At 43.7% G+C, this 12,500-nt stretch overlaps 2 protein-coding genes across 2 annotated transcripts in view; one reads left to right on the top strand and one right to left on the bottom strand.

Moving 5' to 3' along the window:
• The window catches only part of LOC132980935 (ATP-binding cassette sub-family F member 3-like), a 20,140-nt gene extending 12,780 nt beyond the window's left edge, over nt 1-7,360 (bottom strand). The window contains exons 1-5 of the mRNA XM_061047320.1: nt 7,247-7,360; nt 3,405-3,552; nt 2,781-2,857; nt 2,560-2,615; nt 2,316-2,413 (exon numbers count right to left, since the gene is read on the bottom strand). Coding sequence (XP_060903303.1) covers nt 2,316-2,413; nt 2,560-2,615; nt 2,781-2,857; nt 3,405-3,552; nt 7,247-7,319 — 452 coding nt within the window. The 5' untranslated portion in view covers nt 7,320-7,360. The remainder of the gene's footprint in view (nt 1-2,315; nt 2,414-2,559; nt 2,616-2,780; nt 2,858-3,404; nt 3,553-7,246) is intronic.
• A 2,047-nt stretch (nt 7,361-9,407) lies between these two features.
• The window catches only part of LOC132980939 (DISP complex protein LRCH3-like), a 26,213-nt gene continuing 23,120 nt past the window's right edge, over nt 9,408-12,500 (top strand). The window contains exon 1 of the mRNA XM_061047327.1: nt 9,408-9,713. Coding sequence (XP_060903310.1) covers nt 9,449-9,713 — 265 coding nt within the window. The 5' untranslated portion in view covers nt 9,408-9,448. The remainder of the gene's footprint in view (nt 9,714-12,500) is intronic.

Genomic DNA, 12,500 nt, shown 5'->3' with positions numbered 1-12,500 from the left:
TGTGTTCAGGTGTGTACAGTTGTGTTCAGGTGTGTTCAGGTGTGTACATGTGTGTGTTCAGGTGTGTACATGTGTGTACAGGTGTGTTCAGGTGTGTACAGGTGTGTATACAAGTGTGCATGAGTGTGTTCAGGTGTGTACATGTGTGTGTTCAGGTGTGTTCAGTTGTGTGTTCAGTTGTGTACATGTGTGTACAGGTGTGTGGAGGTGTGTGTACAGGTGTGTGTTCAGGTGTGTATATGTGTGTGTTCAGGTGTGTGTTCAGGTGTGTACAGGTGTGCATGTGTGTGTACAGGTGTGCATGTGTGTGTTCAGTTGTGTACATGTGTGTATGTGTATGTTGGGCCACGCAGGCTTAGGACAGTCAAACCATGGACTTGGGCCTTTGAGTTATTTACTGAGATCACAAAGAGGCCTAAAAGGACTCTTTATCCCAGAATCCCCTGCGGTACTTCACACCTACGTGTGACGTAAAGGGGGGACCGGAACCTGAGGGAGACCCCACAGGAAGGCGGCCAGGTGACAAAACTCTGAGACTCCCCTCGTTCAATCTCTTTCCACGCGCTGACTTCAAGTACTCGGAGACCAAAGCTCACCTCCTGTTTCCTGCAACAATCTTCCTTTGTTTTAAGTTTTGGCGCGCAGGTAATCCGCGGCCGGCAGTGTTCCAAATCCCGAGCTTGGATTGTCCAGTGAACGCATCTCAGTTTCTCGGAGAGCGTCAGACTATAACAGATTATCAGAAAGATAACGGTCTTATTCCGTCCTGCAATGAAAGGACATCAACGGACATCTTCCCACTCGACGGAGAACCAACGAAGCCGCTCTTGCCGTAAGGGACCCTCGCCGCCATCAGACGCCTCTGCACCAGGACGGACAGAAGATCTGTTTTATCGCCGGACTCCTTTTTCCTTCACCGATCGCAGGCAAAGCGATTCACAAGTGAGACTTAATTAGGTCTGGGCAGAATTAGCTTTAGAGAGTGTTTTTAACAATTGTTTGATTGAAGCAGAAACTGTAATTTTTATCTTTGTTGGACCGCTGCATCCTGAGTTTTACCTGTTTAAAACTCTTGTTGTTCCCGTTTCGGACCGCTGCGTCCTATATATGTCTAGCGTAACAGCGTTATAACCGGGTATTACTCTTCTGATCAGAAAGGCCAGTGTAAGTCGTATTAACTTGAATTCGGCCATTGGTTTGTTTCTGTGAATGAAGGGAATTACTCCGAGTTGTGGCGCAGGATTCGGACTGTGATCCGGACTCTTCAGGCACGCATTTCTCTCCTCCTCTACTCTCCTCTTTTATCCTTTTTCTTCCCCTTTGACTAACAGACACACACACATTTGCTTAGATTAGTTTATAATAGTTATTTGTTTGATTAAGTTCATTGATTTTGGATTGATGTTGCTTTGTTTAAATAAATTCTGTTATAATTTTAAGAGAGCAGTTGTTTGTGATTACTGGTGTATTTACATTGTGATATAAGCTGGGTGCGAAGGCTTTGTGTACGGATTTCACGCCTTCAATTTATTAAATATAGTTATTAATTATTAATAATATTAGTAATTAAATAACTAATTTGAGACTGATTTGAGTGATATTTTGGTTATATTTCCCTGAGTACAGGGTGGTGCCCCAAAACGAGATTAAACACAGTTTAATGATATTTTATTTATATTATTAATAATTCAATATAATTATTAAAGAATATAACCAAAGTTGACTTGATACAACCCCAACAGTGTGTCCAGGTGTGTACGTGTGTGTTCAGGTGTGTACGTGTGTGTATGTGTGTGTACAGGTGTGTTCATGTGTGTGTTCAGGTGTGTAAAGTTGTGTGCAGGTGTGTGTGTGTGTACAGGTGTGTAAAGTTGTGTGCAGGTGTGTATGTGTGTGTACAGGTGTGTTCAGGTGTGTGTTCAGGTGTGTGTTCAGGTGTGTTCACAGGTGTGTGTACAGGTGTGTACAGGTGTGTGTTCAGGTGTGTGTACAGGTGTGTGTTCAGGTGTGTGTACAGGTGTGTTCACAGGTGTGTGTAGGTGTGTGTTCAGGTGTGTACAGGTGTGTTCACAGGTGTGTGTACAGGTGTGTACAGGTGTGTGTTCAGGTGTGTACAGGTGTGTTCACAGGTGTGTGTACAGGTGTGTTCACAGGTGTGTGTACAGGTGTGTGTACAGGTGTGTGTACAGGTGTGTGTACAGGTGTGTGTTCAGGTGTGTGTTCAGGTGTGTGTTCAGGTGTGTACAGGTGTGTTCATAGGTGTGTGTACAGGTGTGTTCACAGGTGTGTTCACAGGTGTGTAATGGAGTACTGACAGTGGACTGGGGCCTTTCTGAATGTCCTTCTCGTTCCTGCGTTCGTGTTTAGCTTTCAGCTTCGCCTCGGCCTTCTCCAGTTTCTTAGCGTTCACCGTCTCATGAGACACAGACAGGAAGTGATTTAAAGAGGATCAACCAATCAGAGACTTTGAAATGATCAAACAGTTTAGTATGTAGCATGACACTCTTTCCTGTCTGCTTCTTTACTAACATCAGAGTCAACAAGTTCAAACAAACTCACTGTGTTCTGAGAACGTTTCAGCATCCAGATACCCTGAACGTCTTCAGCTGCAGGGACTACACACACACACACACACACACACACACACACACACACACACACACACACACACACACACACACACACACACACACACACACACACACACACACACACGTCAGGCAAGTTACATCATCGTGGAATAAAGTCTCTTTAACCGTGGCGTGTAGTTTGATGGTTACCGTTATCCACAGAGATCTGAGAGAGCTGCACAGGAGCGTCCAACAACACCTGCTTCTGAGAGCCGTGATGGTGATTCCTGTTTGAGACAGAGAACACGTTATTCTAGTTACATGTTTCAAACACATTTACTTTGTAAATCCTCAGTGCCTTTAGCACTTTGACTGAGTGACGCCCCCGTCTGTTCCTGCAGGGGGCGCTGGAGTCCCATCGATGGCGGTCTCCATGCTGGAAATGCTGTCTCAGTCTAACTTTCAATCAACCTAACGACAGACTGAGAGCTGGAGCTGAGGCGGGTTTTAAACCTCCTGACAAACCGTTACACCGCGCCCACCTGTCAATCAGGTCAGCTACACGCCTTATTGTGAATAACTCTTATCCTTCATCAAATCAAAACTGATGAGTCATCAAAACATTCACCCCCCGTACAGTGTGTGTCCATAGAGACGTGAGCGTTTTAAGGGTCATAAAACTGACTTTTTACATCTTTATGAGACGCCCAAGAGGACTTGAGAAAAATCTGCTTGTGGCTGCAGCGTTCCTGACACACTTGTGCTAAAAAGCTTCTTTCTCTGTTGGTAAATCAGAGAGTGAACCTTAAGATGGCTTGTAGGAGACGTTCTTACAGCTGCAGAGTGTTAAACATCTGAAGGCAGATGTCTCTGACGTCGTCCTCATTTTTACTGTCGGCAGACACGTCCTGCAGGACTCCTCCGATGGCTTCATACACCTCCTCTCCATCCTCGAAATCTGCTCCGCCGCTGTCCAAAACACCTGATACACACAGAAAACACACATTTAGACTCAATAAATGCAGCAGGTGAACGGACTGTAACGTCTGCAGCAGGTGAACGGACTGTAACGTCTGCAGCAGGTAAACAGACTGTAACGTCTGCAGCGGGTGAACGGACTGTAACGTCTGCAGCGGGTAAACAGACTGCAACGTCTGCAGCAGGTAAACAGGCTGTAACGTCTGCAGCAGGTAAACAGACTGTAACGTCTGCAGCAGGTAAACAGACTGTAACGTCTGCAGCGGGTAAACAGACTGTAACGTCTGCAGCGGGTAAACAGACTGTAACGTCTGCAGCAGGTAAACAGACTGTAACGTCTGCAGCAGGTAAACAGACTGTAACGTCTGCAGCAGGTAAACAGGCTGTAACGTCTGCAGCGGGTGAACGGACTGTAACGTCTGCAGGTAAATATACTGTAACGTCTGCAGCAGGTAAACAGACTGTAACGTCTGCAGCGGGTGAACAGGCTGTAACGTCTGCAGGTAAACAGACTGTAACGTCTGCAGCGGGTAAACAGGCTGTAACGTCTGCGGGTAAACAGACTGTAACGTCTGCAGGTAAACAGACTGTAACGTCTGCAGCGGGTAAATAGACTGTAACGTCTGCAGCGGGTAAATAGACTGTAACGTCTGCAGCGGGTAAACAGGCTGTAACGTCTGCAGCGGGTAAACAGACTGTAACGTCTGCAGCGGGTAAACAGACTGTAACGTCTGCAGCAGGTAAACAGACTGTAACGCCTGCAGGTAAACAGACTGTAACGTCTGCAGGTAAACAGGCTGTAACGTCTGCAGCGGGTAAACAGACTGTAACGTCTGCAGGTAAACAGACTGTAACGTCTGCAGCGGGTAAACAGACTGTAACATCTGCAGGTAAACAGACTGTAACGTCTGCAGGTAAACAGGCTGTAACGTCTGCAGCGGGTAAACAGACTGTAACGTCTGCAGGTAAACAGACTGTAACGTCTGCAGCGGGTAAACAGACTGTAACGTCTGTAGGTAAACAGACTGTAACGTCTGCAGCGGGTAAACAGACTGTAACGTCTGCAGCAGGTAAACAGGCTGTAACGTCTGCAGCAGGTAAACAGGCTGTAACGTCTGCAGCAGGTAAACAGGCTGTAACGTCTGCAGGTAAACAGACTGTAACGTCTGCAGGTAAACAGACTAACGTCTGCAGCAGGTAAACAGACTGTAACGTCTGCAGCAGGTAAACAGACTGTAACGTCTGCAGCGGGTAAACAGACTGTAACGTCTGCAGGTAAACAGACTGTAACGTCTGCAGCAGGTAAACAGACTGTAACGTCTGCAGCAGGTAAACAGACTGTAACGTCTGCAGCGGGTAAACAGACTGTAACGTCTGCAGGTAAACAGACTAACGTCTGCAGCAGGTAAACAGACTGTAACGTCTGCAGCGGGTAAACAGACTGTAACGTCTGCAGGTAAACAGACTGTAACGTCTGCAGCAGGTAAACAGACTGTAACGTCTGCAGCGGGTAAACAGACTGTAACGTCTGCAGGTAAACAGACTGTAACGTCTGCAGCGGGTAAACAGACTGTAACGTCTGCAGCGGGTAAACAGACTGTAACGTCTGCAGCGGGTAAACAGGCTGTAACGTCTACAGCGGGTAAATATACTGTAACGTCTGCAGCAGGTAAACAGGCTGTAACGTCTACAGCGGGTAAATATACTGTAACGTCTGCAGCGGGTAAACAGACTGTAACGTCTGCAGCAGGTAAACAGGCTGTAACGTCTGCAGCGGGTAAACAGGCTGTAACGTCTGCAGCAGGTAAACAGACTGTAACGTCTGCATTAGTGTTACTTTAGGGTTGTAGGGTACTACTATTAACAGTAGTGAGTTAGTGATAGTTAGTGGTAATTTTAGTGATAGTTGGTTAGTGGTAGTTATAGTAGGTTTAGTGATAGTTAGTTGTAGTATCAGTAATAATTAGTAGTAGTTAGTTTTCTAGTTAGTTGTAGTATTAGTAATAATTAGTGGTAGTTATAGTAGGTTTAGTGATAGTTAGTTGTAGTATCAGTAATAATTAGTGGTAGTTATAGTAGGTTTAGTGATAGTTAGTTGTAGTATTAGTAATAATTAGTGGTAGTTCTAGTAGGTTTAGTGATAGTTAGTTGTAGTATCAGTAATAATTAGTGGTAGTTTTAGTAGGTTTAGTGATAGTTGTAGTATGAGTAATAATTAGTGGTAGTTATAGTAGGTTTAGTGATAGTTAGTTGTAGTTTTAGTAATAATTAGTGGTAGTTATAGTAGGTTTAGTGATAGTTGTAGTATCAGTAATAATTAGTGGTAGTTATAGTAGGTTTAATGATAGTTAGTTGTAGTTTTAGTAATAATTAGTGGTAGTTATAGTAGGTTTAGTGATAGTTAGTTGTAGTATCAGTAATAATTAGTGGTAGTTATAGTAGGTTTAGTGATAGTTAGTTGTAGTTTTAGTAATAATTAGTGGTAGTTATAGTAGGTTTAGTGATAGTTAGTTGTAGTATCAGTAATAATTAGTGGTAGTTATAGTAGGTTTAGTGATAGTTGTAGTATCAGTAATAATTAGTGGTAGTTATAGTAGGTTTAGTGATAGTTAGTTGTAGTATCAGTAATAATTAGTGGTAGTTATAGTAGGTTTAGTGACAGTTGTAGTATCAGTACTAATTAGTGGTAGTTATAGTAGGTGTAGTGATAGTTAGTTGTAGTATCAGTAATAATTAGTGGTAGTTATAGTAGGTTTAGTGACAGTTGTAGTATCAGTAATAATTAGTGGTAGTTATAGTAGGTTTAGTGATAGTTGTAGTATCAGTAATAATTAGTGGTAGTTATAGTAGGTTTAGTGATAGTTAGTTGTAGTATCAGTAATAATTAGTGGTAGTTATAGTAGGTTTAGTGACAGTTGTAGTATCAGTACTAATTAGTGGTAGTTATAGTAGGTGTAGTGATAGTTAGTTGTAGTATCAGTAATAATTAGTGGTAGTTATAGTAGGTTTAGTGACAGTTGTAGTATCAGTAATAATTAGTGGTAGTTATAGTAGGTTTAGTGATAGTTGTAGTATCAGTAATAATTAGTGGTAGTTATAGTAGGTTTAGTGATAGTTAGTTGTAGTATCAGTAATAATTAGTGGTAGTTATAGTAGGTTTAGTGATAGTTAGTTGTAGTATCAGTAATAATTAGTGGTAGTTATAGTAGGTTTAGTGACAGTTGTAGTATCAGTAATAATTAGTGGTAGTTATAGTAGGTTTAGTGATAGTTAGTTGTAGTATCAGTAATAATTAGTGGTAGTTATAGTAGGTTTAGTGATAGTTAGTTGTAGTATCAGTAATAATTAGTGGTAGTTATAGTAGGTGTTAGTTAATACTTTGTAGGACACCTCCAGGGTTACTGCGGGTCACTGTTGGTGTTTTGTCCATTCAACCGGCACTATAACCGTCCAATAAATACGGTTTTTTTTCGGCCTAGCTGACCTCACCTCACTGAACCATGCCGTGCTAACCGGTGTCTCCCCTCGAGCCCGGTTAGCCCAGCCTCCTGTTAGCATGTTAGCTATGTAAGGAAACTGCCGTTCGTACCGCTCCACCGGCCCGGAACACTTCGGCCCTGTCCCCAATAAACAGCGACCCTAACCCCGGCACACAGCCGCCCTCACCCCGGTGTCTGGCTCTGCCGCTGACCCCTCACCTGTAATGTAGTCGAAAAGCTCCGTGTCGATCTCAGGAAACTCGCTCTTCAGGATGTCCACGTACGTCGCCATGATACCCGGCCCTGGAGTGTGCCGTGACGCGCATGCGTTAGTATGACAGCGCTGCGAATTGTGGGGGATGACGTTCTTGAATTAGTTGTAGTTATTATGACAGCTATTGTTTTTTGACGAAATTATTGATCTCACGGGATACTTCATCTGTATAACTGTACTGGTGTAGAGTTTACCTGTACTGGTGAAGTATTAACTGTACTGGTTTAGAGTTTACCTGTACTGGTGTAGAGTTTACCTGTACTGGTGAAGTATTAACTGTACTGGTTTAGAGTTTACCTGTACTGGTGTAGAGTTTACCTGTACTGGTGTAGAGTTTACCTGTACTGGTGTAGTATTAGCTGTACTGGTTTAGTGTTTTACTGTACTGGTGTAGTATTAACTGTACTGGTTTAGAGTTTACCTGTACTGGTGTAGAGTTTACCTGTACTGGTTTAGTGTTTTACTGTACTGGTGTAGTATTAGCTGTACTGGTTTAGTGTTTTACTGTACTGGTGTAGTATTAACTGTACTGGTTTAGAGTTTACCTGTACTGGTGTAGAGTTTACCTGTACTGGTTTAGTGTTTTACTGTACTGGTGTAGTATTAACTGTTCTGGTTTAGTGTTTTACTGTACTGGTTTAGTGTTGTACTGTACTGGTGTAGTATTTGCTGTACTGGTTTAGTGTTTTACTGTACTGGTGTAGTATTTGCTGTACTGGTTTAGTGTTGTACTGTACTGGTGTAGTATTTGCTGTACTGGTTTAGTGTTGTACTGTACTGGTGTAGTATTAGCTGTACTGGTTTAGTGTTTTACAGTACTGGTTTAGTGTTTTACTGTACTGGTTTAGTGTTGTACTGTACTGGTGTAGTATTAGCTGTACTGGTTTAGTGTTTTACAGTACTGGTTTAGTGTTTTACTGTACTGGTTTAGTGTTGTACTGTACTGGTGTAGTATTAGCTGTACTGGTTTAGTATTTTACTGTACTGGTGTAGTATTTGCTGTACTGGTTTAGTGTTGTACTGTACTGGTGTAGTATTAGCTGTACTGGTTTAGTGTTTTACAGTACTGGTTTAGTGTTTTACTGTACTGGTTTAGTGTTGTACTGTACTGGTGTAGTATTAGCTGTACTGGTTTAGTGTTTTACTGTACTGGTGTAGTATTTGCTGTACTGGTTTAGTGTTGTACTGTACTGGTGTAGTATTTGCTGTACTGGTTTAGTGTTTTACTGTACTGGTGTAGTATTTACTGTACTGGTTTAGTGTTGTACTGTACTGGTGTAGTATTTGCTGTACTGGTTTAGTGTTGTACTGTACTGGTGTAGTATTAGCTGTACTGGTTTAGTGTTTTACAGTACTGGTTTAGTGTTTTACTGTACTGGTTTAGTGTTGTACTGTACTGGTGTAGTATTAGCTGTACTGGTTTAGTGTTTTACTGTACTGGTGTAGTATTTGCTGTACTGGTTTAGTGTTGTACTGTACTGGTGTAGTATTAGCTGTACTGGTTTAGTGTTGTACTGTACTGGTGTAGTATTTGCTGTACTGGTTTAGTGTTTTACTGTACTGGTGTAGTATTAGCTGTACTGGTTTAGTGTTTTACTGTACTGGTTTAGTGTTGTACTGTACTGGTGTAGTATTAGCTGTACTGGTTTAGTGTTGTACTGTACTGGTGTAGTATTTGCTGTACTGGTTTAGTGTTGTACTGTACTGGTGTAGTATTAACTGTACTGGTTTAGTGTTGTACTGTACTGGTGTAGTATTAGCTGCACTGGTTTAGTGTTTTACAGTACTGGTGTAGTATTAACTGTACTGGTGTAGTATTAGCTGTACTGGTTTAGTGTTGTACTGTACTGGTGTAGTATTAGCTGCACTGGTTTAGTGTTTTACAGTACTGGTGTAGTATTAACTGTACTGGTGTAGTATTAGCTGTACTGGTTTAGTGTTGTACTGTACTGGTGTAGTATTAGCTGTACTGGTTTAGTGTTGTACTGTACTGGTGTAGTATTAGCTGTACTTGGTGTGTTGATAAAAAGAATAATCTGTCGTCCAGCCCTCTTCCCTTTCAACGCCGCTCTGCGCATGCGCTCCTCTGGAGTTTAGGGTGGGAGAGTTAGCCGTTAGCATCGTGAGCTAACCAGCCGGAGTGTATAATGGCGGCCTCGGTGTTGCTGGGGTCTGCGGACAACACCGGACTAAACTTCTCGATTGGAGGCGGCAGCGGCGGTGGTTCTGGGAATGTTTTAGTAGGGAACAATAACGGACTGGGCTCGGCGGGTCCCGCGCCCTGGAACCGGTCTCTTGACCGGGCATTGGACGAAGCCTCGGCCACCGGGTGTCTGAACCTCAGCGGCAGGAAGCTGAAGGAGTTTCCCCGGAGCGCCGCCAACCACGACTTAACGGACACCACCAGGGCCGGTGAGTAAGAGGAGTGCTCCGGTGACCGACCAGGCTACTGTCGGCCCGGTGAGAGGAACGTAGAGACAGTTTGGAAGACTTTTGGGGCGGGAAAAGTTGGAATCCAACTTCAGGGCTCTGGGATGGGAAACAGTCAGGGCCGGTGTTATGACAAATGTTGTCTCCCCTAAAAACATTGTCATGTCTTGATTCCTCCGTCTGTAATAAGATTATCGATGCTCTCTGACGGCAGTGACTAAATGTTATGTTGGTAGATATAAAGGATGAGCTCTGTTGTAGACAGTCAACAGTTTTAAACCAGAATAATTAAAAATGCGACATGACGTTACAGCGTCAGCAGTCCGTTGGGGGGGGGGGGGGGGGGGGTGTATTGTGTTGGTTACAGTTTGAGTTATTACACCTGAGAGTCTCAGCTGGTTTAGCAGGTAGCACGCTAACATAAGTGTTTGTACTTTGTAGTAAACGCGACACATTGGTCATGCTATTGTTAGCACGGTTAGCTCCTCTGAGTAAAGTTAGTTGATGTACAGCTCGGACCGTCCGGGAGGAATCCTGCCGGACCGTCCGGGTTCGGTGCCACCGGGCTGCAGAGCCTCACTCCAAGTTTCTGACCTAGCTTTGTTTTGCTTAATGGTGTTTGGTGCCTGATTAGATAATGAGGCTCCGCCCACCCGAGGCTGACAGGCCGGCGTGGAGAGACAAAACAAACCCACACAACAGACTTTACATTAAAGGGACAGAGAGCACTTAATGCTGGATCTCAAACTCTGAATGGAAGATGTCTCCTCTGCTGTCAGGTTTTGGGATGTTATCTTCTCAGCTCAAAGTTTTAATATGAGCAGAGGAGCTGGGGGGGGGGGGGGGGCTTTCAGACACTACAGTTCATTAAAATAACAGTGTTATTGTTTACAAACAGCTTCAAAGGTGCTGGAAAGGAAGGAGATGGCTTGGAGCCCCAGACCAGTGCACATTTTATAATGACAGTAGAAAACCTCCCTAAGGGGGCCCCGTCTCACAGCACTCAATGTTCCTGAAACGTGTCACTTAAAGTGGCCGTTGGTGTCAGATAATTCTTTGACGTAATGGCGGTGAATGCTGGTTGGAGGGGCCCCCAGGGTATTTAGCTTTGGGCCCCAACAGACTCTTTAATCGCCCCCGGCTTCATGTCAAATGATGTCGTCTTTATTCTTCCTCTCAGGTTCAGATCATTAATCCTGTAACGATCTGAGAGTGAACAGAGATGGGACAGATCTGATCGAACGTCTGTATCAGGATGGAGCCAATCCGCTCTTCCACATAGAGCGGGGAAAAACATCGACTTCTGTGAAAATGGAGATTAAAAAAATTCCAAGAATCTTTTTTTTTGGCTAATCAGTGAATTCCTGCTCAGTGCTAAGGCGAGCTCTTTGTAGAACGCCCGTCTCACAGATGATCCTGAAGTATTTACTCACAGATAAACTTTGGATCATGAATCCAGAACTGTTTGAATCCAAAATAGATTCTGAATCTTAAGTGTGACACTCCCAAAGAGTCCCAGCCCTACTCCACACGTTTTAAAACAGATGTTTTCCTCCTCCCTGTCTGAACGTCTTCACCCTGGAAGGAGTTTTACAGAAGGTGCGTTTTCAAGATTAAGATTTACTTTTATTGATCCCCGCAAGGGGAAATTTCAGATCCCCCTTTATTTTCAGTGACCTAAAACGCCGGTTGTGTACGAGAGGTCAAACGTAGAGAAGAAGCTACGTGTCAGACGAACCGGCCTGCGTGTGGACGAGGCCTCAGACTGAAGTGTTTACAAGTCGTTACCATGACGACGTTCAGACGAGATGAAACCGCTCCCTGCTGTGTGAGGGCTCATATATTTTGGGGTTATTGTTTCTGATCGTTGTGGGATCTTATTGAGTGTCTGGATTGAAGGTCACATGGTGATGATTTAACTCACCTGTTCACCTGTTCACCTTTTGGTTCTAAGTGGAAGAGAGACGGGGAGCTGGGTCGGCGTGTTTCTTGTCGAGCGCTGTTTTCTTTAACTCACAGTGTTTACTTTGAGCTTCTCTTTCATTGTTGTGCTCAGAAGAAGACGCTGGGCGCTGCAAACACTCTCCGACCACGGCGCCGCTTCAGTCGCGATTATTCATCGTTAAATAATTTTAATTGATCATTTGGATCGTTTGTTTTTAAACTTTGTAAACTGAAACATCAGGGAGTCATGTGACTCGGCAGCCAACACTGTGCCACACACACATTAAACACACACACACACTCAGATACACGCACACACATTAAACACACACACAGATAAACACACACACACTCAGATACACGCACACACATTAAACACACACACACACTCAGATACACGCACACACATTAAACACACACACAGATAAACACACACACACACTCAGATACACGCACACACATTAAACACACACACAGATAAACACACACACACACTCAGATACACGCACACACACACTCAGATACACGCACACACATTAAACACACACACAGATAAACACACACACACACACTCAGATACACGCACACACATTAAACACACACACACACTCAGATACACGCACACACATTAAACACACACACACACTCAGATACACGCACACACATTAAACACACACACACACTCAGATACACGCACACACATTAAACACACACACACACTCAGATACACGCACACACATTAAACACACACACAGATAAACACACACACTCAGATACACACACACACACACTCAGATACACACACACACACACTCAGATACACGC

This window comes from Labrus mixtus, chromosome 9, assembly GCF_963584025.1.
Source record: "Labrus mixtus chromosome 9, fLabMix1.1, whole genome shotgun sequence".
Classification (NCBI taxonomy): domain Eukaryota; kingdom Metazoa; phylum Chordata; class Actinopteri; order Labriformes; family Labridae; genus Labrus; species Labrus mixtus.
This window is presented reverse-complemented; position numbering and strand designations above follow the sequence as displayed.